General features: G+C 48.4%; 1 protein-coding gene across 1 annotated transcript in view; it reads right to left on the bottom strand.

Annotated features, from left to right (window-relative positions):
• The window catches only part of MLKL (mixed lineage kinase domain like pseudokinase), a 29,737-nt gene extending 5,517 nt beyond the window's left edge, over positions 1–24,220 (bottom strand). The window contains exons 1-10 of the mRNA XM_048817093.2: positions 24,110–24,220; positions 21,548–22,006; positions 19,499–19,615; positions 16,055–16,247; positions 14,181–14,278; positions 9,828–9,963; positions 8,321–8,405; positions 3,737–3,885; positions 1,578–1,627; positions 837–977 (exon numbers count right to left, since the gene is read on the bottom strand). Coding sequence (XP_048673050.2) covers positions 837–977; positions 1,578–1,627; positions 3,737–3,885; positions 8,321–8,405; positions 9,828–9,963; positions 14,181–14,278; positions 16,055–16,247; positions 19,499–19,615; positions 21,548–22,004 — 1,426 coding nt within the window. The 5' untranslated portion in view covers positions 22,005–22,006; positions 24,110–24,220. The remainder of the gene's footprint in view (positions 1–836; positions 978–1,577; positions 1,628–3,736; positions 3,886–8,320; positions 8,406–9,827; positions 9,964–14,180; positions 14,279–16,054; positions 16,248–19,498; positions 19,616–21,547; positions 22,007–24,109) is intronic.
• Positions 24,221–26,264: the final 2,044 nt, after the last annotated feature.

Raw genomic sequence — 26,264 nt, 5'->3', positions numbered from 1 at the left:
CAGAAGCAGCGCGCAGAGCTGCCTGGCCACGCCTCCGCCTAGCAGCTGAGCAAGGGGGATGTCACTGCGTCCGGGGAGGCCCCCCCCAGGAAAGTGCTGCCCAGAGCCTGCCTCACCTTGTCCCATGCCCCAACCCCCTCCCATACCCAAACTCTGCTGCTGGAGGGAGGGGGGAGGCATGGAGCCAGGTAGGGAGCTTGCTGGCCCCACCAACACCCACTGCCTCAGCACCAGTGGGGGTCCTGGTCTGTGCGCTGCCTTTTACCCCCACCATAGTACCCAGCTCCTCCCCACCCCCCGCCCATATAGTAAAAGTCATGGACAGGTCACAGGCTGTGACTTTTGTTTACTGCCTGTGATATTAAAAATACCTGTGACTAAAACGTAGCCTTAGTCATTACCCACTGGAACAATTTACCAGGGGTGTGGGGGATTTGCCATTACTTGAAATCTATCAAGCAAGACTGGATGTCTTGCAAAAAGATCAACCACTAGTTGTTATGCTTGATGCAGGAATTACTGGGTGAAGTTCTCTGGCCTTTATTATACAGGAGGTCAGACTGGATCATCACTGGCAGTTTCAGGGTTAAACTGCACTTGACCCACCACCCTAGTTTTCCTCAAGGGCACCCACTTAAAGGTTTCAGTCTTTCTAGCCATCTCCTCTTTCAGGCAGAGACCCCCATCCCTCTCCCTCCAGACTGGGGTTTAGGCTTGCAGTCCCTCCACTCCTCCCTGGGATTTCCTCAGCAGGTCTGACCGGGGACAAGCAGCGATCACCTGGTAGCTAGTATTGCTGTAGAGTAAAGGGAAGCAAACATGGGACTCCATCCTACCTTCAGCAGAAGGACGTTGCAAAGGCTCAAAGGCCCGGCACTGATTGATGACATCCTGCAGGTGGGAGGGGCAATCTTCCCCAACAGGAGCCTGGTAACGTTGCTCATAAACTTTCTGATAGATCTCTTGGGAAGTACAGCCTAACACAACACACACAAATTGGGACGTCAGGAGGCACCGACTTGTTTTGGATTCCACAAGAAGGTAGCGGAGAGGGAACCTAATTAAAGCATTTAAATAGAGCCTCATGCGGCCTGCCAAGCCCACAGCAGGGAAGAGGCAGGATTGAAATACTCATTATGCTGCGTCCATGAAAAACTCATCTGCTATGAACCCTGCCTTAAGGCCCCAATTCCACAGCACTTAACTTCAATAGTAGCGAAGCACATACCTAAGTGCTTTGTTGAATACAGATGGGATTACTTATTTGCTTACAATTAAGTATGTGTCTTTGTAAGTGCTTTGCTGAATCGGAGCCTAAATTCCAGGAAAGATTCCAGAGTTAAAGCTACTTTGCTGCCTGGTCCAAGTGGATACAGGCATGTTGGACAGTCGTTCAGTCATTTCATAGCCCCTCTGGATCTGAAGCTCCTGAGCACTAGGTAGCAATAGGGAACATTTGCCAAGAGGTGCATTTGATCCCAAATATCACCCTGCATCAGCAGAACACATCTGGACTGGACCCTGGGCCTTTACCCAGGTGCTTGCAGTATGACAGAAAACAAGCCCTTGTTGCCCACCTTCAAATGGAATTTTGCCGGTTGCGATCTCCCACAGGACGATCCCAAAGCTGAAAGGACACAAACAGGCCTGCTGAGCATCAAAAAAGCCTCCTCAACCTCCCTCTGATCCCTCCTCCTATGCTCATCAGCTCTGCTGCTTGCTGGATAAAGTGTTGGAGAAGGAGGGTGAACCACACCCTCAGCCACCTAACACACATCGGCTCTGAGCACTCCCTCCTTCCCCGTTTAGGAATCAGCATGTCAGGCTGATTTGTGAGCTGCTCTCCCACACAGCAGACTCATCTTCCACTCCGGACCCACCGGGCTGGCTCCTGTGATTATTCCAGAGAGTCCATCTAACTTAATATTGACTTCTGCCTACCTGTGTGCCCAATCCCTTTGGGAAGAGAACTTGCCAAGTGAAATGTCAAAAGCTCTTCCATTTCCTATGTGGTATTAATTTGTACTTTGGTAGCAGCCTCCATCCACAAAGCCCTATACAAACATTAATCAAGCTCTGCCCTCCCTGTAGGGTGTCTAAGTAACACTGTTCCCTTTTAACAGAAGGGAAAGCTAATGGAGAGAGAGGTTAAGTTAGTGGTAGAGTCAGGAATAGAACTCAGTCATAGAATATCAGGGTTGGAAGGGACCTTAGGAGGTCATTTAGTCCAACCCCCTGCTCAAAGCAGGACCAACACCAACTAAATCATCCCAGCCAGGGCTTTGTCAAGCCGGGCCTTAAAAACTTCAAAGGAAGGAGATTCCACCACCTCCCTAGGTAATGCATTCCAGTGCTTCACCACCCTCCTAGTCAAAAAGTTTTTCCTAATATCCAACCTAAACCTCCCCCACTGCAACTTGAGACCATTACTCTTTGTTCTGTCATCTGCTACCACTGAGAACAGACTAGATCCATCCTCTTTGGAACCCCCTTTCAGGTAGTTGAAAGCCGCTACCAAATCCCCCCTCATTCTTCTCTTCTGCAGACTAAACAATCCCAGTTCCCTCAGCCTCTCCTCATAAGTCATGTGTTCCAGTCCCCTAATCATTTTTGCTGCCCTCCATTTTCCAATTTTTTCACATCCTTCTTGTAGTGTGGGGCCCAAACCTGGCCACAGTACTCCAGATGAGGCCTCACCAATGTCGAATAGAGGGGAGCGATCACATCACTTGATCTGCTGGCAATGCCCCTACTTATACATCCCAAAATGCCATTGCCTTCTTGGCAACAAGGGCACCCTGTTGACTCATATCCAGCTTCTCGTCCACTGTAACCCCTAGGTCCTTTCTGCAGAACTGCTGCCTAGCCACTCAGTCCCTAGTCTGTAGCAGTGCATTGGATTCTTCCGTCCTAAGTGCAGGACTCTGCACTTGTCCTTGTTGAACCTCATCAGATTTCTTTTGGCCCAATCTTCTAATTTGTCTAGGTCCCTCTGTATCCTATCCCTACCCTCCAACGTATCTACCTCTTTTCCCAGTTTAGTGTCATGTGCAAAGTTGCTGAGGGTGCAATCCACGCCATCCTCCAGATCATTAATGAACATATTGAACAAAACCTGCCCCAGGCCTGACCCTCGGGGCACTCCACTTGATACCGGCTGCCAACTAGACATGGAGCCATTGATCACTACCCGTTGAGCCCGACAATCTAGCCAGCTTTCTAGCCACCTTATAGTCCATTCATCCAGCCCATACTTCTTGAACTTGCTGGCAAGAATACTGTGGGAGACTGTGTCAAAAGCTTTGCTAAAGTCAAGGAAGAACACGTCCACTCCTTTCCCCTCATCCACAGAGCCAGTTATCTTGTGATTCTTGGTTCCCATCATTTTGTGCCAAGCAAGTCACCTACAGAACCTGTCTAAACATCTGTCTTCTGTAGGAAACTCTGTCTGCAGCAAGAAGAAAAGGAGTACTTGTGGCACCTTAGAGACTAACCAATTTATTTGAGCATAAGCTTTCATGAGTTTGTTTCACAGTTCACATATGTTTCACAGTATGCATCCGGTGAAGTGAGCTGTAGCTCACGAAAGCTTATGCTCAAATAAATTGGTTAGTCTCTAAGGTGCCACAAGTACTCCTTTTCTTTTTGCGAAAACAGACTAACACGGCTGTTACTCTGAAACCTGTCTGCAGCAGTGCATCCAACCTTTATGTATTATAGTCCAGCATCCCCATACCTGTATATTTCACTGGGCATGTCATACTTGTGGCTCAGGGAAGCTAGGCCCAGGGGAGAGATGTAAGCCGAAGAAGGGACATCTGTCAATTTCTTCTTGCAGCTCCTCTTAATGGATGACTCAGTTTTACTCAATTCAAATCCTGACAGCTGATCAAGGGAAGGAGAGAAAGACAAAGGGAGGAACAGCATGAGCTCCATGCAATCAGGGCCATGCAGCAATGATTACATAACTGGTCCTTAGCTCAAGGTTAATGAGCTGACTGTCTTTGGGTTATATGGTGGTCTTTTCATTGCCAGGGGACCAAGCAGACCACTGCAAGAACATGTTGCAGGGCCCACCTGTTCTGCTGAGTCCTCTGCTTTGCCGTGCAGGAGGTCATGGGTTTGATTCCCACTCCTGGGTCTTATAAGTGTAAGGCTGATGTGCTTGACCCCATATTGAGAAGGGAAGAAACAAGGGAGAGGGCGTGTTTCCTGGTGCACCACCATGATCCCCTCTGGCCAACTGATGGAAAGAAGCTGTCTTATCTAATCCTTGTGTGGAGATATGATGGCCACAATATTGGTAAGATTAAAAAGGGGGTAGAAGCAGAGATCCTCAGGGATGCAGATAAATCATAGAAATGTAAGACTGGAAGGGACCTTGACAGATCATCTAATCCAGTGGTTCCCAAACTGAGGTTCGCAAACCCCTGGGGGTTCACAGAACGTTACAGGGGGTTCACCAGAAAAATGTCACTCATGGCGGCCAGAGGACCCCGGGCATTGGAGGCAGCAGGTGGGACCCGGTTGCAGGGCAGACGGCCCGAGCCCCAGGGAGAGCGGGGCTGGGCAGTTGGGGCCAGCAGCCTGAGCCCCGGTCGTCAGCGGGACCTGCAGCCCGAGCTCAGTGGAGCTCAGTTGACTGGGGCAGTCAATGCGGTCCAGCAGCAGGAGCCTTGTGGAGTGCAGAGGAAATTTAAACTTAAAAGCCCTGGAAATATTCATTTTTAGGAGGGGGTTCACAAGATTTCACAATTTAGTGAAAGGGGTTCGTGGGCTGTTAAAGTTTGGAAACCACTGGTCTAGTCCAATGGTTTTCAAAGTGGGGTACGCATACTGTCATCAGGGGTACATGAGAAAAATCCTGTAATGGCAGACAGCTCACTCTATTTAGAAAGAATTGGCAATCTAATCATAGGTATATTATGACCCTATCTCAGATGGGGGTATGCAGCAGACTACATTATTTGGAAAGGGGTTCACAGCCTAAAAAGTATGAAAACCACTGATCTCGTCCAATCCCCTGCACTGAGGTAGGACTATCTAGACAATCCCTGACAGGTGTCTGTTAAACCTGTTATGAAGGAGATTCTGTGACCTCCTTGGGTAATTTATTCCCGTGCTTAACTATCCTGACAGGACATTTTTCCTAACGTTCATCTTAAATCTCCTTTGCTGCAATTTAACTTCTGTCCTCAGTGGTTAAGGTGAACAATTTATCACCCTCCTCTTTATAACAACCTTTTATGTACTTGAAGACTGTTGTGTTCCCTCCTCAGTCCTCTCTTCTCCAACAAACCCATTTTGCCCCCCAAATCTTTCCTCATAGGTCATGTTTTCTAGACCTTTAACCATTTTTGTTGCTCTCCTCTGGACCGTCTCCACATCTTTTCCAAAGTGTGATGCCCAAAACTGGACACAATACTCCAGTTGAAGCCTTATCAGTGCTGAGTACAGTGGAAGAATTACTTCTTGTGTCATGCTTACAACACTCCTACTAATATATTCCAGAATGATGTTTGCTTTTTTTGCAACAGTATCACATTGGTGACTCGTTTAGTTTGTGGTCCACTATAACCCCCAGATCCTTTTCTGTAGCACTCCTTCCTAGGCGATCATTTCCCACTTTGTATTAGTGCAACTGATTATTCCTTCCTTATTGTAGTACTTTGCATTTGTCCTTATTTTATTTCATCCTATTTATTTCACGCCATTTCTCTAGTTTGTCGAGATTATTTTGAATTCTAATCCTGTCCTTCAAAGCACTTGCAACCCTTCCCAGCTTGGTATCGTCCACAAACTTTCTATTTTCTATGCCATTGTCCAAATTGTTTCTGAAGATACTGAATAGAACCAGACCCAGGACAGATCCCTACAAGACCCCACTTGATATATCCTTCCCGAACCATGGAAAGGGTACCTGCTTGGTACCAGGGATGGGGCTTTTAGGATACGTCTGCATTGAAAACATCCCACTGCAGTAAGTCCCAGAGCAAGGCCTACAGACTCCGGCTCACACTACAGCGCTAAAAATAGCCATGTAAATGGTCAGGCTCAGGCTGGAGCTTGGACTCTGAAGCCCATCTCCCTCCTGAAGCTTCAGAGCCTGAGCTGCAGCTGGATCCAGAATGGCTACATGGCTATTTGTAGTGCCATAGTGCGAGCCCAAGTCTGCAGACTTGGGCTCAGAGACTCATTGCCGTGTTTTTTGTATTTTTTAAAGTAAAGACATACCCTGAGGTGGGTACTGTGTGTTTTAAGATCCCATGTTGTTATGACAATACTCTGTCATTCCTCAATTCTGCTTCTCCTCTTCTTCATGCCATTCATCCTCACCTTGCTTGTGGCAGCTTGTCTTTAATCAGCCACTATCCCTGCATGAAGGGCTGATGGAAACATTTTCACTGAGGCTCATATTTGCAAACCTGGGGGCTTAAAGCTAGACACTGTAGCCAGACAGCCAGCCCTCCCCCTCCCCCCTCAGACCAGCATTGCTGGAAACACAGGAGGAAGCCGGAACAGGGCACTTAACATATATTCCAGCACAGCCTTTGAAGCTGTGAAAGCACAGGTGTGCTGCTACAATGTGCCTCTGGGAACAGATACAACGATTAAGCTCACAGCAGGCAGAGGCCCTGTGACAGACATGGCTCTTAGCCCCTACTAAATAGCGTGATGCACACACACCAACATCCTAGGTGGGAAAATATTTACCCTGATAAAAGAAATGTCCAGTAGTCGAAACTTACTGTTTCTCTCCCTTGCAAGTGTAAACTACTCTTGCGAAAGCTGGCGTCACCCAGACAGACCAGCCTCAATTTGGCATAAGAAAGGAGAAAGAGAATAAAGGAGTACAGAGGTATAAGTAGGGGACCTACAGCACCATGATTTTTGAGTACTTTTCACTATCTGTCTGCTGGTCAGATAAGTGACAGCCTCCCAAGGCTTCTGCAGCTAAGAGGGTCCCTACGCCTTGTCCCTTATTCGTCTTTCCGCGGAATTGAGTGACCAATCCTCGCTTGGCACCGCTGGAATCGAGAGATGCAAGGAGGGTAAGAAGCACCCACACCTGATCTCCTATCTTTAGTGTACACGTATTTTGAAATAGAGCTCTGTACTTTGTTTTCTTTCTTTGGGATTGTGGCTTCAGTTTTGTAACTTGTTTGTGTGTGTAACATCTCTACATTTAAATAAGTAGGCACTAGCAATTTTGTAACCACATGATTAGAATCTAGTTTAATAAATTTTGGTAACCATTTGTGCATAAGCCTGACTTGTTTTCTCTGGTTTACTGTAAAGCAGCCAACACAATTAAAGAACCTCAGCCGTTTTGGCTCTAAAGCCTGGCCATTAGGTGAGAGTACTAAGAGCCTAGCGTTGAGTTGTGCCGCCTCCACGGGGCAAACTCTTGGGGCACCTGTCAGTCAATCCTGGCTGCCCGCTGCGAAGGAGCTCTGAGCTCTAGCAGTTAAAGTCACGGGTGTGGAGAGGCTCTTAGTGCTGCCATTGGGGCACCTGTCAGTCAGTATTGACTGCCCGCTGCGAAGGAGCTCTGAGCTCTAGCAGTTAAAGTCACGGGTGGTTAGGACCTTGGGGCATCCATCAGCCTAGCCCGGGCTGCCCGCCGCGAAGGGATAGTGCGTCCTAGTGGTTAAAGTCACGGATGGTATAAACGGGCATAGCTGGCACCTCACCAAACATCCTTGGCCGTCGGCTAACAGACACCCACATCCATATTTAGGTAGCTACATAAGTGTGGGGCTGGGGCCATCCTTTTGTTCTGTGTTTGTATAGCACCTAACATGAGGGGTCCTGATCCACAAGGAGGGCTCCTATGCGCTACAGTAATAACAAATAATAAACAACAACATAGCCGGCTTTTCAGAGATGATGTTCATCCAATATTCCCATTAAAGTCAAGAGGGAATTCCCCGTCAGAGTCTGCAGTGCAGCAGTGCATTTTCAATATAAAAAGCAGCTGCATGTTAAAAATTTTGGGACTGTGTAGAACAGCCTGAAGTTAACATCTAAATAAACACACATAGACTCCTGTGCTGCTCATACTGTCCTGGGAGGAGGGCTGGAAAGGGGAAGAGGTTTTAACGGGGGTGGGGAGGAAGACTGTGTAATGGTAGGGGTTTTGGCCATATAATTCAGGTGTCCCAGCTGCATAGTAAATTAGCACTGAAAGAATAGATGCTTGAGGTGTTACTCCGGAGGCCATGGCGTCCTGGGAGGCAGGGAGGGAAGGTGAGATGGAATAGATACCCACAAAAGCTTTCAAACCTCTCAAAAAGTCTTCTCACAAGACAGCTCTTACCTTCACACAGTAACCTTTAGCAACCAAAAACTTGGTACTATTGATGCATCCATGCAATTTAGACTTCTCCCCCGTCTGGTGCAACCTACGGCCAGTCAGAACCAAGAGCAGAAAGCATTAGCAATGGATCCATTGCCACCTTCCCTCTCTCTGCTCCCACCCAGAACAGCGACAAGGACGGACCTTTGGACACTACTGAGCATTCAGAAGCCACCCCTGGTGTGCCCAGTTATTCTGGGACAACAGCCACAAATCAGACCTTTCCAATGGCTACAAGATAATCATTTTTTGCCTATAAAGTGGCAAGCCAGTGAATGCCATTGTCAGAGCCGCCTAGGAACAGTAGGCAGTAACCAGTCTGTTACTGGGCGGTAGTCCTAATGATCTAGTGATGTTCTATAAGGTACTTCTGGAAACAGCAGCACCAGGTATCTCAGGAGAAAGGCTCTTTCTACCAGGCTTCAGGCCAGATTTGCAAGCCAAGGGCATCTGAGAATCTGGGCACTTTCTTATCTAAACCCAGCCTCCCATCAGTTCTCCCGCTGCCTGTTTTGATATCATGGGATTTGTGGATGGTGAGGGTGACTTTAACCACGGTACCTACAACCCATCCACCCTTGCTCTTCTATAGACGAGACCAATTCAGGCATATAGTGGGACATCAGAAAATGAATTCATTTGTCTTCAGTCATGCTTGGTACCTTGTCACAGACCTAGATGCCATGCCATGCTTCCGTTTCCCCTTTTTATCATATAAATAAATCCGTCTTTGCCTCTCCCTTATTCAGGGGAATCTTCATTTACCCACAACCATTCAGCCAACATCAGAGAATAGTCCAAAGCTTTGTTTCTTCCTTACCAGAGTCTCTTGCCTCTTCTGACCACGCATTTGCCAGAAGTCCCTCTTGTCTCTCAGACTCCATTGCTCTGGTCCTGCCCATGCTGGGGTTTAGTCTCTGGTTTAGCTACTCTTCCTCAGAGCACTAACTTTTCAGTAACTAGCCTCACTCTAGGGCAGTGGCTCTCAAACTTTTTCACTGGTGACCCCTTTCACATAGCAAGTCTCTGAGTGTGATCTCCCTTATAAATTAAAAACACTTTTTTATATATTTAACACCATTATAAATGCTGGAGGCAAAGCAGGGTTTGGGGTGGAGGTTGACAGCTCATGACCCCCCATGTAATAACCTCACAACCCCCTGAGGGGTCCCCAACCCCCAGTCTGAGAACCCCTGCTCTAGGGGGTCTCTTTCCTTCTACAGCCTACCCTTCAGCCGTCCTACTCCCTTTCCCAGAGCTAGGCACAGACTGTCAGGGACAGATTCCTTTCCCACTGGCACTTTCCTTTTTATACTATCATAGCCTCCTCCTAATTCAGCTGCTTCAATTCTAATTAACTAAAGGGCACTCCCATGAGCATCTGATTGCTCCCAGGTGCAGCCCATCGGGTCATCATGGGTCAGCTGGGCTCTAATTCTTCTAAAGGGCCACTGGCCCCATGACATACCTGTATAGGCCTCTGGCCGCATCCAGCGCCATCCGAATGCGAGTCTCCCAGGGGAGCTGGGGTTTCCTTGTCAGCACGTCCCGCAGGGTCCCCTTTTCACAGTATTCCATGACAATGGAGAAACAAGGACTTGAACCTGATCAAAACAGAAGCCCAGTGAATGGTGACCTGAGCTGAAGCAGCTCACGTTTACTTCATTCTCCATTGGAAATGCAGAATCCTGGTTAATGCAACTTTAACTCTGCACAGTTCAAATCAAGCATTGTCAGGAGATTCAGGAGTGACAGTTCTTAAGGCCCTTTGATGTGCCCACGTTGTGGGCAATAAAAAATATAGGAATGGCCATACTGGTCAGATTAATGGTCCATCTTGCTCAGCATGCTGTCTTCCAACAGTGGCCAATGCCAGGTGCTTCAGAGGGAATGAGCAAAACAGACAATCACCAAGTGATCCATCCTCTGTTGTCCACTCCCAAGAGACCAGACCTGACTTCTGCAACCCATGCAATCCCTGGAGTTGCTCAGATGTAACTGGGAAGAATTTTTTGTAAGGTTTACACATGGCCACCTGATGAGCAGTCAGAAATGCCCCAGGTAGCCAATGAAGGGAGTTAATATTGCTATCGCTAAAAAGCCTCCACAAATTATTGATTGCACAGGCCGGGCTGACAGGAGGGGGAAAAAGAGAGCACGATTGTTTCGAAAACCCGAGCTTAGGGAGCCTCCAAAACATTTGTAACATCTGTGTAAAAATAAAGTGAAATGGGAGAGGGTGGGACCACAGTAAACATGATGTGTCAGGGCCTGAGGGCATGTGCAAAAACCCGAAAGCACACCTTTTTAATCTCTTATGCTGCCATTTAATTCCCCGTCCCCAATTTATCAAGGGCCCGATTCTGCCACCCTCCATTCACACCGCACAGTCCACACAGGCTGAGCTTCCCCCTTAATTTACCGATTAGCCATATTTACCTGGGGCTAGACCTGCCTTATAGCTGTGAGTAGGGGTGGTACGGAGCTGCACTGACCCAGTGGGAGCACAAGGAGGCATTGTGCTCAGGGAAGCAGTGCCTCCTGAACTTCCCACCAGGCAGGGAAAGAACACCCATTGTGCCACTCCTTGGGAGGGTATGATCCCTTCCATGGCTAGCCAGCTTCATGGACTGGTGCAGGGGGATAAGAGTGAAACTATTGGGCTGCCTCCTCCCTCCCCCTTGTGGGGTGGCTTGAGCCCCAGAGGGAGCTGGCAGGGAGCAGCCCCTGTGCTCAGTAGAGCTCAGAGACTGCAGCTGTGGCTGGCCCAAGAGGAGAGAGCACTGGGGTGAAGGAGCGTAGTGACCATGGACCAGAACTGAGGTCAGTACTTGGCTGCTGGAGTTAGCTTCACCACCATGGCTGCCACCCCCACTGTTTCCTGGGCTCTGGAGCCTTTGTCAGCCTGATCCTGAGCGATGTCCTGCCCAGACGGGCCAGAGAGAGGGACCCAGACGACGTCGCCCCCCTACTGGCTCCAGCTGAATCCCAGCCACACCCGGGGTGACACAGGATCAGACTACCAACAACAGCTCCAGCCCATTGCAGGTAACTGCTTCTCTTTTCCCCAGCACGAGAGTTATTACCACCTTTGATACCTTCTAAGGGACTGTCAGACACTTGGCTTTGCCTTCTCACTCCAGCTAAAGGGAAAGGGAACAAAGGATGTTGTTACAACAGAACCCTTATTTAATGCTTTTCCAAGGCTTCAACTGCTTTTTCTTCTTTTCTGTATCGTTAAGAAAAAAGGTTCAAGGGAATTTTAAAGGTGTGTTTGCCATGGTATTAATCGGGCTGAGGTCTCTGTATCCCAACTTTGTCTAACCTTGTTTAATGCTGGACAGTGACTGGGTTATGTTTGGCCCATATATTCCATCTATATTCATACAACTTTATTGGGTCAAATGCTAAATGACATTTAGTATAAATAAGAATGCTAAAGCAGCTTTTATTTTAGGTGAAAGTGCACTGCTATGGGCCATGCACTCACTCTGGGCTTGGTCCCCCGCAGTGTCCACTTTCCCTTGGAATGCTTATGGTCACAAGGAATGAGTGGAAATGCATGAAAGAGTAATTGATGATGAACATTTAATTATATTTAGCAAAATACTATATTATATATAATTTTACGTAGCCTTATTCCGTTAAATGGAGGTCTGTTTCCAACTCCTTCTCCCATTGGCCTCTCACATGTCCTGCTTAGAATGAGGGCATCTGCTTGTGGATCTCAACAGGTTTTGCCAGAAAATGTACATCTCAGACGGGAATCTTCTACTATGTCCTCAGATCAAGAAACTGAATTATTGGTCCATGATGAGCTACAGCTGACATGCTGGAATCTCTGACTGGACAACAGTGTCCCCTGTGGCAGAGTAGGTGATTCAGTGAGCCCCACAAAACTTAATACTAACTATGCAGAGAGAAGTGTGTGTGGGGGGGTGTGGTATCTCTCTTGTACCACCAATGACATTTGGAGTTGTATCCTGCTCTCTTCCTGGCATTGGCCATCTAGAGAAGGGGAAGTGAAAGATTCCAAGTCTGAAGTACAACTCAGAGAGAGAAAAGACCAAACTTGCCACACTGCATGTAAAAGAGCTCCAAGTTACATCTTATCATCAATAAAGCCACTGGTAAAAATCAACTTTGTTCCAAACTAAGACCAATCACATGAGCTAAAGAGTTTGAGAAGTAAAAGGTGCGAAAACCATTGTGGAGCAATTCAGAGAGGCTTGAATCACTTCAACACCCTTTAGAGTGTGTGCGTCTCTCTTTGCAGATCACTTAACTGTCCCCCAAAGTAGACACTACATTCCTAAGGCTGTTATTTAAACAGTAAGAGATCTCCAAACCAGGGTTGTTCTAAAGCCGCTACAAGTGTGGGACTCTATCAATCATCCTGTGTCTGTGCCAGGCTGTCAGAAAGATGCAGGCAAATGTGTTAAAATGGGGAGGAGAAATAAACTAGATCAGGCGTTCTCAAACTTCATTGCACTGCAACCCCCTTCTGACAACAAAGTTACTACATGACCCTGGGGGGCAGAGGGGAGCAGAGCCCGAGCCCCACCTCCCTGGGTGTGGGGAAAGAGGGGCCCACATCCCAAGCCTCACCACCCCAGGTGGGGGTGCAGTTCAGACTTCAGCTTCTGCCTTGGGTCCTAGCAAGTCTAATGCAAGCCCTGGCGACCCCATTAAAATGGGGTCACAACCCACTTTGGGATCCTGACCCACAGTTTGAGAACCGCTGGACCAAATAAGCCAAAGTTTGATGTAATTTCTGTGAAAAGTGAAGTTAATGGAAGAAAGCAGTTTGAGAAGGAAGTTAACTGGCAAATCTGTTTAAGAGCTGTACTTCCTTAAGGGCAAGTAACAGGCTCTGAGCTAACTCGCTTAAATAAAAGGGAATGGCCTCTCCCCTTAACTTTCCTCTAAAACCCGAAGAGAATTGTTTTCTAAACTTGTTCAATATACCAGTGCGTTATCTCAATTACAACCTTAATTTGACCATTGTAAATTAGGTTAGGACAATTATAAGTTAAATTAACCAGTGACATGTTGCTTAAACTGATATTTGTTTGCCAACTACTTGCTTAATCTTTTAGTGCATTCATAAGAGATACACTGAACTGGTTTGTATCTCAAAACTTCAATGCAGACAAAGTAACCTACATAGGGGAAAAAGGTATCATAGAATCATAGAATCATAGAATATAAGGGTTGGAAGGGACCCCAGAAGGTCATCTAGTCCAACCCCCTGCTCGAAGCAGGACCAATTCCCAGGTAAAATCATTAAAGATCATTCCTTAGCCTGTACTATAGTTTAGTTACTTAAAATAACATTGCATTGTTCCTGCAGGAGACAGCTCCCAGTGTCTTCCTTTTTGTGGAATCTGAGCAAGGTTCAGCCACAGGCTGGCCCCATGTCACTTAGGGGAATGAAAAGCAGACACGGCTCAGCTCCACTTTGCTGTATATGTACTATTGGAGTCATGAATTCCTGCGGAGAGTGGAAAGGGGTGGCCAGAGCAGGGCCCTATCCCTTCAGGTATTCTCTTGGCCATGCCAGCTGTGGTATTACATCATGGGCCTTCCATCCCTGTTGGCTGGCTTTGGCCATATCTCATCATACCCATCCGGGCTGTGGCTGTGTCACGTTTGATGTGACAAGTGTGGGCTGATGTCTGGACTCGTACATTCAGGCACCTCCACTTGTGCAGCAGCAGGGGTGACAAACCCTGTGCTAGGAGGTGGGTGCAAAGAGGTGACATGGGAGCCTGCTGTGGAGAGTCAGTGACTGAGATCCCACCACACTGGGGCCCCTTACCGCTCTCATCGATGCAGATCCCGTACATACGAAGGATGTTCGGAGACTCAAACTTCTTCATGGTTTCAATCTCCTTCCTGAAAATCTCCCTCACCTTCCTGCAACAGGCAGTAGAGCAGTGAGGCCTCTGGGCAGGGTGGGTCTGTGAGAGCTGGTGGGGCAGGGACAACCCCCTCCTCCAATACAGTCCAATGTGGGCTAATCTTGGTAACATGGCCTCCAACCCCATTCCAGGCTTCCTCCCCAAGCTTGAAGTATAGCAGAGAGCAAGCACACAAATCCCCCATTAACTGCATTTTGCTATCTTTGTAGTTCTCTAAAGAGTAGCCACCTAAGGATACCAGTGGTTTCCTGCTCTGTGAGACTTCCCAGCATGCACCTTGCTAGCAATGTGGCAGCCATCACTCATTGGCACTGGAGCCTGGTGTCCTTGCTTGTGAGGAGTAATGCACGTCCATTCCCCTAGCGTTCCCCTAGCATTTTCTTTTCAGTACCCTTCACCCACCAGGGTTCCTTGAAAACCGCAAAGAACCTCTGAATATTGGGAGGAAGAAAGCAAACAGCTCTGTCCCACACCCCCCACCATAGCAAGACGCCATGTCTGAAGATGAATGGCAGATGTGATGGCACCAGCAGAAGGAATGCTGGGATGTGTCAGCTGGTGAGTACTTGGGGCCTGATCTCTGGGGAAGGAAAACTAAGTTAAAAGGAGTAATGGGCTTAAATTCTCCCACAGCCTGTCAATTTGGGCCTTCTGCATCCAACGAGGATGCCTATTTGTGTGTAAACTCCAATGAAGTCCCTTGTGTCCATCTCCAGGAGCTGCACTTTTGGGAATCAGATCCCATTGCATTTTCCAGGCAAACTAGGAGACAACCCCAGGATCCTGCCCAACATGCCCTCTCCCCACAGGACAAATTCTAGTGTTTAAGTCATGGGTGGGCAAACTTTTTGGGCTGAGGGACACATCTGGGTATGGAAATAGTATGGCGGGCCATGAATGGTCACAAAATTGGGGTGCAGGAGAGGGTGACAGCTCTAGCTGGGGCTGTGGGCTCTGGGGTGGGGCTGGGGATGAGAGGTGCAGGAGGGTGCTCCGGGCTGGGACTGACGGGTTCGGCAGGCAGGAGGGGGATCAGGGCTGGGGCAGGGGGTTGGGGTGCAGGCTCTGGGCCTCAAGCAGCTCCCGGAAGCAGCGGCATGTCCCCCCTCTGGCTCTTATGGGGAGGCATGGCCAGGCAGCTCTGCACGCTGCCCCATCCGCACGCACCATCCCTGCAGCTCCCATTGGTGATTCCCAGCCAATGGGAGCTGTGGGGGCAGCGCTTGGGGCAGGGACAGCATGCGGAGTGGAGCCCCCTAGCTGCCTCTACACATAGGAGCCAGAGGCGGGGCATGCTGCTGCTTCCGGGAGCTGTGCAGAGCCAGGGCACGCATGGAGCTGGGCAAGCTCCCGACCCCGCTCCCTGGCTGGAGTGCCAGAGCAGGGCAAGCCCCGGACCCCGCCTCTTGAGGGGAGCTCGAGGGCTGATTAAAACGTCTGAAGGGCCAGATGTGGCCCCTGGGCTGTAGTTTGCCCACCCCAGTTTGAGTTATTATAGTTAGATTGCTGCTTTTGGTTTCCCTCATCTTTGTGGTTCTTACTCCACCTTCCCTGCATAACACCAGACCGGCGCACACAGAGAGCAGCATGTTTTGCTATCAACTTTAGCAGGGAGAAAGCAAAGCTACTTTGTCAGTGCTCAGTTTGTCTCCCTGCTGAAGAACCCCCTTTCTTCAGTGTCAAGGCCTTTTTCAGTGATTGAGGGAGAGGATGACAGCAGTCCCCTCCTCAGTAGTTACATTCTTGTTGGGACCTTTGCTAAATAACTCACTCAGTGGAGGTGATCACAGGGTTTTTGAAGACTTTGATGGCAACAGGGTACTTGTAGAATTCTCCTTTGTAGAGCGTGTGGCTTTTGGATTCCATCAGGAAGGTCCATGAGGTTTTAGTGAGATCCTCCATCCTAATCTCAGTGATTTCCTCTCTTGGAACAGCATTGTCCTTTTTCATGACTGCGTCCTGCACTGGGACAAAGGGAAACAAAGAGGGGGTTTTAAATGATGCTCTTGGTAAGAAATCTCTTCCTCTGGCTATGCTATGGAGTCCATGCCAGCACACTGCCCTTTTGCTGATGCAGTGTACGACGACAGAAGGAGTTTTTCTGCTGGTGTAGAAATACCACCTCCCCAAATGACATTAACAGCTTTCATCAGCATAGCTGTGTCTATACTGCGGTTTTTGTCAACATAGCTGCGTCGTCAGGGTGAGGTTTTCCCCCGCATATCCCCGATTGATGTAGCTATGCTGCTATAACTTCTAAGTGCAGACCAAGCCTCTCTCTGCCTTCCCAGCCTGTAGGAGAAATAACTTGCTTATTTCATAATTTGTTGTATGGATGGAGGCACTTGACCTAATCTAGCCAACGAGTTTTTTATACGTGCTCATCACCACAGCATCCAGATTTAATGATTCAATGGCATCTTCCCACATATGTCCCTAGTTTGGAGACACACTGGCCTGTCCTAATTTGTCTCTGGATAAACGAACGTGGGGTGGAGGGAGCTCCACATGTCCTATAAAGCTGCTATATGGCTTCCCTACGGCTTGTTGCAACTGTGCCATAATGGAGAACAAGGCCTATGCAGTGAGATTTCAGGGCTTTATCTCATAGACTGAGACTTTAAGACCAGAAGGGACCATCATGAGTCATTATGAGTCAGCAATGTGCCCTTGTTGCAAAGAAGGCTTACAGCATATTGGGCTTCATTAGTAGGAGCATTGCCAACAGATTGCGAGAAGTGATTATTCCCCTCTATTCGGCACTGGTGAGGCCACATCTGGAGTATTGCATCTAGTTTTGTTCCCCCCACTACAGAAAGGATGTGGACAAATTGCAGAGAGTCCAGTGGAGGGCAACGAAAATGATCAGGGGGCTGGGGCACATGACTTACAAGGAGAGGCTGAGGGAACTGGGCTTGTTTAGTCTGCAGAAGAGAAGAGTGGGGGGGAGGGGAGATTTGATAGCAGCCTTCAACTACCTGAAGAGGTATGGATCTCGGCTGTTCTCAGTGGTGGCAGATGACAGAACAAGGAGCAATGATCTCAAGTTGCATTGGGGGAGGTCTAGGTTGGATATGAGGAAATACTATTTCACTAGGAGGGTGGTGAAGCACTGGAATGGGTTGCCTAGGGAGGTGGTGGAATCTCCATCCTTAGAGGTTTTTAAGGCCCAGCTTGATGATTTAGGGATGATTTAGTTGGGGATTGGTCCTGCTTTGAGCAGGGGGTTGGACTAGATGACCTCCTGAGGTCTCTTCCAACCCTAATCTTCTACGATCATCTAGTCTGCCCTCCTGGACATTGCAGGCCCATAACCTCTGGCTGAGTGACTGAAGTCCACAAATCTTGATTTAAAGACTTCATGTTACAGAGAATCCACCATTTACTCCAGTTCAAACCAGCAAGTGACCCGTGCCCCATGCTGCAGAGGAAAGTGAAAACACCCCAGCGTCCCTGCCAATCTGACCATGGGGAAAATACCTTCTCAACCTCAGTTATAACAATCAGTTAGACCCTGAGCATGTTGTTGAGACCCACCAGCCAGACACCTGGGAAAAAATTCTCTGTAGTAACGCAGACCCATCTAGTGTCCCATCTCCTACCCTTGGAGATATTTGCTAACAGCAGTAGTGAATAGGCCATATGCTACATTGTAGGCAGTCTCATCACACCATCCTCTCCATAAATTTATCAAGCTGAGCCTTGAAACAAGCTAGGTTCTTTGCCCCCACTGTTCCCATGGGAGGCTGTTCCAGAACCTCACTCCTCTAATGGTAACAAACCTTTGTCTAATTTCAAACCTAAACTTATTGATGGCCACTTTATATCCATTTGTTCTTGTGCCAACATTGACCCTTAAGTTAAATAACTCCTCTCCCTCCCTAGTATTTATCTATCTGATGTATTTATAGACAGCAATTATATCTCCCCTCTGCCTTTGTTTTATTAGGCTAAAGAAACCAAGCTCCTTGAGTCTCCTCCCTTAAGGTAGGTTTTCCATTCCTCGGATCATCGTAGTAGCCCTTCTCTGCTCCTCTTCCAGTTTGAATTCATCTTTCTTAAGCATGGGAGACCAGAACTGCACACCGTATTCCAGGTGCGGTCTCATCAATGCCTTGTATAATGGCAGGTTTCAGAGTAACAGCCGTGTTAGTCTGTATTCGCAAAAAAAAAAAGGAGTACTTGTGGCACCTTAGAGACTAACCAATTTATTTGAGCATAAACTTTCGTGAGCTACAGCTCACTTCATCGGCAATAACACTTCCCTGTCTCTCCTGGAAATACCTCAACTGATGCATCCTAGGATTGACTTAGCCTTTTTCACAGCGCATCACATTGGCAGCTTATAGTCACCCAGTGATCAACCCATACACCCAGGTCTTTCTCCTCCTCTGTCACTTCCAACTGATATGTCCCCAGCTTATAGCAATAATTCATGTTGTTAGTCCCTAAGTGCATGATCTTGCACTTTGGACTATCAGATTTCATCCCATTTCTATTACTCCTGCTATCATTAAAAGCGCATCTATTCCCACTTTCTCTCCTACCATGAGTCACTAATGCCCAATACCAAGAAGGTACCAGAACTATATTGCAGGAGCTGGGTCTCGGGAGCTAGCCAAGTAGCCTGGGGGTGACGCTGTGCCCTGCCAGGTGGGAATTGCTGAGTCTGCGTGTGTCTGGTTCTTAGCGCTTACAAGACATAAAGGAGCAGACTGAAATCACATCATTGACGACTCAGGGTGGCCAGTACGTGAGCAGTACTGAAACTCCTTGAAGGTGGTTCAGCCCTGCCCTCCTGGAAGGGGTGGTGGGGAGGGATGCAAAGGCAGCACAGAGATGCTTTGTCGCAATGGAGAGATCTAGCCTTTAATGATTCCTCCCCTCCCATTCCACACCAAGGTAACCCCTCTGGGGAAGACTTCTGCTGTGGGGAGGATGAGGACCCTGGATGGATGTTGTGTGGGGTTTTGCAGGCTTGACAAGGTAAATAAGGAGCCATCCAACATAGGAAGCAGAGCTGAACTTGAAAGGAGCCCGTGGAGGCACCAAGTACTCCACCTATTCTTAATCCGATCCATCAGGACTGCAAATCCCTCCACTGAACTTGCTTACCCTGAGCCTGGAGGATGATTATTCATTGTCAGCAGTTCGCAGCCCACCCTTGCCCTGGGAGGGGTATGCCGGAGGGGAGAGAGGCCTGATGGTAACTTACATTTTTGCATCATTTGGCGAACTTCTTCCACCCTGCTTCCCACATCCTCCACCTTTGTTCCCATATGTCTGACATCATTATGGACATTATCCACTGCATCTTTGGTCTCTGTACTTCCTAGGGGAAAGGAAGAAGCAGAAAGTCAAAGTCATTAAAGGAACTTGTGAGATGGATGCTTGTTGAGCACCATTGGGGTTTGTTGCATGGCATAGTCTTCCACATGGTCTGGGCACCAGGGGACTGACTGAGTGTACCCTGAGACTGGGCTGTGTGCCAGAGAGGTTTAGTGGGACTGGCCTTTCATGCTGTTAATTTTTCACCCGGCTTAAAGTGCAGTTCTGCTCTGAAAAGTGACTCCATGAGAATGGCCCTGCCGGGCTCCTTGTTTATTTTCTCTTAGCAACTCTAGAGCCAGTGTGCTTAGTGTACAGGGGAAACATCTGACCTGCAAACTTGGATCTGAGAGTCACGCTAGGCTCTTCCCTTCTTCCATGTCAACACTGAGACTCAAATTAGGATCTCAGCAACACCTGTCCCAGCCCAATTGTCTTCAGTGTAACTGACTGGGACGTAGTAAATAATGCAGCGGATCTATCCATTTTCTCAGACACCTATCACCATGGTACCTAAGCACTGATGCAGAAGAAGGAATCAACTTCAGCTCCCTCTCCCATAGCTGTGTTGACTCAGCAGAGCCAACGCAGGAGTAAAAAGCAGAAGAACGTATCATTGTCAGCACAATAACCTGGCAGCAGATCTGCTGAGTGTGAAGAGGCCATTTTTTCATCATTGCTTTTCAGAGTAGAACAGTGCTGTATAAGGCAGCTATTGCCCCCTCCATCGCTGTGCCAGGTCTTAGAATGCTGCCAGCCCCCAATATCTTTTGGAAGGTTTGAGGGTGGCATTTTTAGTTGCACTTTTGTAACTATGGGACTTGGATCGCCTAGGTTACATAGACGCCTGTGAAAATCCCACCCGCCAGCACCAGTCACTTCCTGGTTCACATTGAACAAACACCTCCTCCTTGTGGACCATTATTTTGCTACTTTGAAACCTGAATCTGCGGCTGCAAGGTCACAGCTCTAGCGCTGTCCTTCCCACCACTCCAGGTCCAACCCCAGCCCCTTCTGTACCTGGAATGTATCACTTCAGAGAAGCCAGAGCCCTGAGGTTTCTTTTAGATTCAGAGATTCCAAGGCCAGGAGGGACCATTGTGATCATCTACTCTGATCCCCTGTAGAGCACAGGCCAGAGACCTGCCCCACAATAATCCCTAGGGCAGATCTTTTAGGGAAACATGCCATCTTGGTTTTAAAATTGTCTGATGGAGAATCAACCACAACCCCTGGTAAATTGTTCCAATGGTTAATTAGTCTCGCTTAATTAACTTTTATTTCCAGTTTGAATTTGTCTGGATTCAACTCCCAACCATTGGATCGTGTTAGACCTTCCTCTGCTGGACTGAAGAGCCCATTATTAAATATTTGTTCCCCATGTAGGTACTTATAGATGGTAATCAAGTCATCCCTTAACTTTCTCTTTGATAAGGTACACATATTGAGCTCCTTGCGTCTATCACTATCAGGCAGGTTTTCTAATCCTTTAATCATTCTTGTGGCTCTTCTCTGACCCCTCTGCAATTTATCAACATCTTTCTTCCGTTGTTTGGCACTAGAACTGGACACAAGATTCCAGCAGCGGTCACACAAGTGTCCTGTGTAGTAGGTGCCGGTGCCCACTAGCCTGCCAATAGACCTGCTGGTATGGTTAGATCAAGGGTAGAGGAATAGGTCTGGGTCCTGTGTTCTTGAAGGGCTCACAGAAGTGGTAGAACTGCATCAGCCAATATCACGACATTGTGACACAAATGGCACATCATTGATCTGGGTCCCTTGTAGGCTTAGCCTGTTCCTGTTTGAATGTGCAACCCTTGGGCCAAAGCTGAACCTTGCAGCAGAAAGAGGAAGCGGAACCAGACATGCTGGCTCCAGCCATCCCAGCTAATTCCCAATTGTAAGGTATGTGAGAGTCTTAAAAATGCATATTCACTTGTGAGCAGCTCCTCCCAGAGGGCTTTGTCATCCTTGGTGTCCTGGCTGTCCTCCCTGCTGCAGGTGTCTTGCTGAAAGGTCTCGAGGAAGGACTGTTTATTCTCAGCCTGCAGCAGGAGGGAGAGCCCTTGAGCAGCATCCCCAAGGCGCTCGTTCACTCGTGCAAACCCCTCCACGACATCGCTGGCTTTCAGGAACTTCTGCAGCCAGTTCGTCTGGCTGTACTTCTTCACCAGCTCCTGGGCCTTCTCCAAGGTCTCCAGCAGCTGCTGCAGCGTCTCTTCTACCTGGGAGGAGATTTGTTTCGGAGGCTGTGCCCTGAGGACCTCCACAGGCCTCAGCAGGATGTGAACGCGGTACACGAGACGGCGGCTCTGGTGCTTACAGCACTTCACTTGTTCGCACTGGGCGTAGATGATGTGGGCCACATTCAGTACCTTCTCCACTACCTCCATATCTGAAAGGAATGGGATTCATCTATCAGTAACATGGCACGCCCTGTGCTGGGGATTCCTAGCTCCCAAGACCATTATGACCATCTGCTGTGACCTGCTGTATCCCACAGGCCTACCCCCTAATAGCTGCTGTTTGAGCTAGAGCCTCCATCCAACCTTGATTTAAAAATGGCCAGTGATGGCGAGTCCACCACCCCTTTGGCATGGGAAGGGGATGTTATTTTCCTTTATTGCTTTTGTTTTGAAGTGATAGGATTTATATTAGATAAATCCCCCCTTAGTCTCTTCCTACCCTTAGGTGAAAGAGCCTTCTCCTCTGCAATCCCTGCCAGGTGGGACAGCATCCCTGTACCTCTGCCTCACTGACCAGTGACAGATGAACCTCCCAGGGAGCTGAAATTCAGGCCTATGCAGAGGGCTACCACTAAGCCCCAGTGTTCTGTTTAAGTCCAGCTTAAGTCCTGAGGGTGCCATGGGCTTGTGCAGGCTTTCTGCCACAGGGATGACTTTCACCCCAGGTTCGCAGTTGGGGTTCATTTTGGATGAGCATGTGAGCAGTCAGCTTCTTGTGCCAACTGAGTCTGAGCCACCCAACCTTTCTGAGGCTGGTAGTAGAAGCCCTGTGCACCAACTGAGGCCAACTGAGGCAAGGGCCAAAGATGTGTCCAAATATTTCAGAACCTTAGATGCAGAACTGGACAAGGGTCAGACTGGGTACATTGTGCAGTTACCACATTGGCATACATACACATACACAGAGAGAGAGAGTCACACTTTTTGCAAGCTCAATTCTAAAAATCAGGCCCCAGAGATTAGAAGGGGTGAAAGGGCTTCTGATATTTGTGTTTTCCCAGACCGATCTGCCCATCCCTCATAGACTTTTCCAACAGACTCTGAAAATACCTTTGCCTAACATATTTTTATATTTCTCCCTCCCTCCCTTATTCTTCTTATAACAGGGCACTTTATTTACCATACGTCTTCATGCAGTTGCGTTTTAGATATCGTGTACTATGTTCTGTCATTTCTCACCATGTTTTGCGCTGCTCCTAGAAAATATGCTCTCTGTAGGAAGGCTATTCATTAACACGTGAATGCATTGTACTCTATAGCTGACACTATGCTACACCAATGAGGTGTCAAGGTTACTGAGTTACATTCTCAAGACAGACACATTTGCTGTGCCTTGGACATTCCCTCCATGAGGCTGCACACCCTGCTTGCCACAGGATGACTTTATCTTTCATTGTTCAAAGCAATAATAGTCTCCAGGGGCCAGATCCTCAGCTGGTGTAAATCAGCATTGGTTTCAATCAAATTACGCTGATTTAAACTAGTTGAGAGTCTGGTCTGATTTGCCCCAATCTGAGCTCCCCACTCATTTTTGTAATTCAGCCTTTACTTAGGTGAAACTCACCGTGGAGTCAGCGGATGTTTGGCCTGAGTCAGTACAGAATAAGGACCTCAGGGACTGGCCCATCATCAAAACAAATAGACCACACGTGCCCTTCTATTGGAGGGCCTGCTTTGCTGCCACCCGGCCCACCCCTCCGCCCAGCCAAATATGCACTGGGTGGGGAGAATTCCCTGTGAAGCCTGTCACTAGCAGGCCATACGGTCACAACTGAGTAATGCTTTGTTCCCCGCTGGCCCTCTGAGGGCACAGTGTGACCCTGCTTAGCCACCCCTTTTCTGAGCATCCTTGCAGTCAGCGATGCAAACATGGACCGCAGAAATCTGCATATTCGGAGCCCACCCACAGAGACCGGCTCACCAAAATCCCAGGCAGCCTTTCTGGGTACTTTCCCTTCTGTTGCCTGTCTGCCTTCTCTTTCACTTTTGAGGCTAGCCAAAGGGCTTGCAGTCAGAAGATGACTCCTCCAAAGCTGGGCAGAAAAGAGAGCTGTCTGGGAGCAGCTGTAGCCTATCCCAGGAGCCTGCCTGGCTCTAATAACTCCATACTTTGTGTCTCGGTCAGGGCAGAGGTTCAACAAAAGCATTTTAAAATTGTAACCAGTTTCTCTTCCCTTCAGAGATCTGCCTGGCACTTCCCAGCTCAAAGCTCCTTCCTCTCTTCAGTGTAGCAATCAAACAGACAAACTTACCTGATCCCCTGCCAAGCTATTTCTGTCCTTGATCCCTTCTCTTGTCCGAGAGACCTACCGAGTATCATAGTAAACTTTTGAGAAAGTCCCTCTGCTTGTCTCTCTCCCAGTTTGGCCCCTCCTCCCTGACGAAATTTTAGGATTATGCAATTCTGCAAATCTGTTTCCTCTTACAGCCATCTCTGCATTGGACGGAAGCTAGTGGCTTTTCTTTTCATGCAGGAAATTGTCTGTGGCTTTTCTCGCTCTGGCCCTCAAGAAAAAAGGGATAGGGCAGATCGCATCACTTGTTCGTTGTTACTGTTTTTAAATAAAAGAGCGCAGTAAGAAATAATGCAGGAGGAAAAGCTAAATTTAACAAGGACCTAGTTGGTGACCAAGAGACCCAAACTCTCCAGAGAGATCAGCCCCTCTCTATGAGCTATAGCATGTTCTGATGTAGCTTAATGTCATTTTAAACTTCTTTAAACAGTAGGGGGCCAGGATTCACCAGATCAGTCAAGGAGCAGCTGGTGCAAGTCCTGTGGGGGTGGGCAAAGATTGATTTTAAGCCACCTCAGTGCCTCTCCAGTTTTGGAGCTTCTAGACACTGGGTCAGTTTCCTCTATAAATTAGAGCAGACTTTGGGCTGCTCTGCTGTACGCCAGTTACCAATGGCCCCTGAGGACTGATCCAGCAGCAGCAGATAATCAGTGAGACACAAGGGTGCCCTGTGCCAGGAGGGAGGGAAGCAGAGGGGGTGCTGCTGTGAAGAGTCTCCTGAACAGATCCTCCATCTCTTGGGCTGCTTTGCTATTGGGCACTGTAGGGTGAAAGATGTGGGTAAGGCTTGAAGTGGGCTGTTTCAAATGGGCTCCCAGACACAGGACAAAAACATAGGGCCAGATTCTGATCCCTTTACTCATGTTGGGTAGCACCTTAATGCACAGGTAACGCCACTGACCTCAGCAGCCTATTTGTGGGTGAAGAGACAACCCTATACAAGCACAGGTATCAGCTTCTGACCTACAGGGCACACTGGATCTGAAGTGGCTTGGCAGCTGTCAAAAGGCATATAACATCCATTTGAAGAAGTTGTCCTAGTTCTGCGTGTTTGTTCTGAACACATGAAATTTCAGCGTGTCCCTGCACTTCTCTAGATCCACACCGAGCACTGGCCACGGGCAGCACGTCTGGACTGACTGCTTGGACAGCAAGTGGGTAAACAGCCAAAGAGGACCACACTCCTGACATGAGAGATGGTAACAGGAAAGTTACATCCACAAACATAGTGCATGGGATTTCCCAAAGCTCCCACCTCACTCAGGAGCACCTCAAATTAATCACTTCCAAAAATCTCATGGTTTTTTAAACCAGTCCTGTTATTTTGGGGGTGGGACTCATGATTTTTGAACACTTGGCATTGGCAACACTGTCATCCCAGGCCCAAGGGGCTGAACTTGGAAGCCTTAGGGTTCAGGCAACTACGTCCATATTTGAGCACCCAACTACACAGCATGACTTTCGAAAGTGCCGAGCTGCTCCCAGCTCTGTTGCTTCGCCCTGCCGAGAAGTAGGCTGAATACCGGGCAACCCTCCTGTCCGCAAAAATACAGCGGAAAGGAAACTTGCTAGACCCTACTCTTATGCTTGTTGTAGCTAGTGCATAAGAAAGAGGTTGCGCCTACAGAACCAATAAACATGCCTTTACTGGTTGCACCAGGAACCCAGTTCTCAGCAGGGACCAATTCCTGACACACGTGACCTGAGCTCATCCCTTTTAAAGGGACCATGGCTGACAGTGCAGAAGGTCCTGTTCAGTGGTCAAAGCACATAACCAGGAATCGGAGCCAGGGTCAGAGCCAACACTGGAAGTCAGGAGTCAAAGCCGAGGCTCAGGCCTGGGTTACCTGGAGTGAGGCGAGGTAGGGCTAAGGTTGAGGCAGAAGCAAGGCCAGGAACAAGCAAGCTCAGGTGCTCTCACAGCCATGAGTAAATGCTTTGAGCAACCACTGAATGGGCTGCTGCTGCTGGGCGTAAGAGCCGGTCTGCTGACTCATCCAACCAATCAGGCAGACTCCGACCGGCCAGATGCACTCATTAGGTTGCTCAGAGACTAGCTCTGCTGCAGGCCCTGATTCCAGGTCCCGAGTTGTGAAATGCGACAGTTGAGTGC

The sequence above is a fragment of the Caretta caretta genome, chromosome 12 (genome assembly GCF_965140235.1).
Source record: "Caretta caretta isolate rCarCar2 chromosome 12, rCarCar1.hap1, whole genome shotgun sequence".
Taxonomy (NCBI): Eukaryota; Metazoa; Chordata; order Testudines; family Cheloniidae; genus Caretta; species Caretta caretta.
Note: the sequence above shows the minus strand (reverse complement) of the source record. Positions and strands in the feature narration are given on the sequence as shown.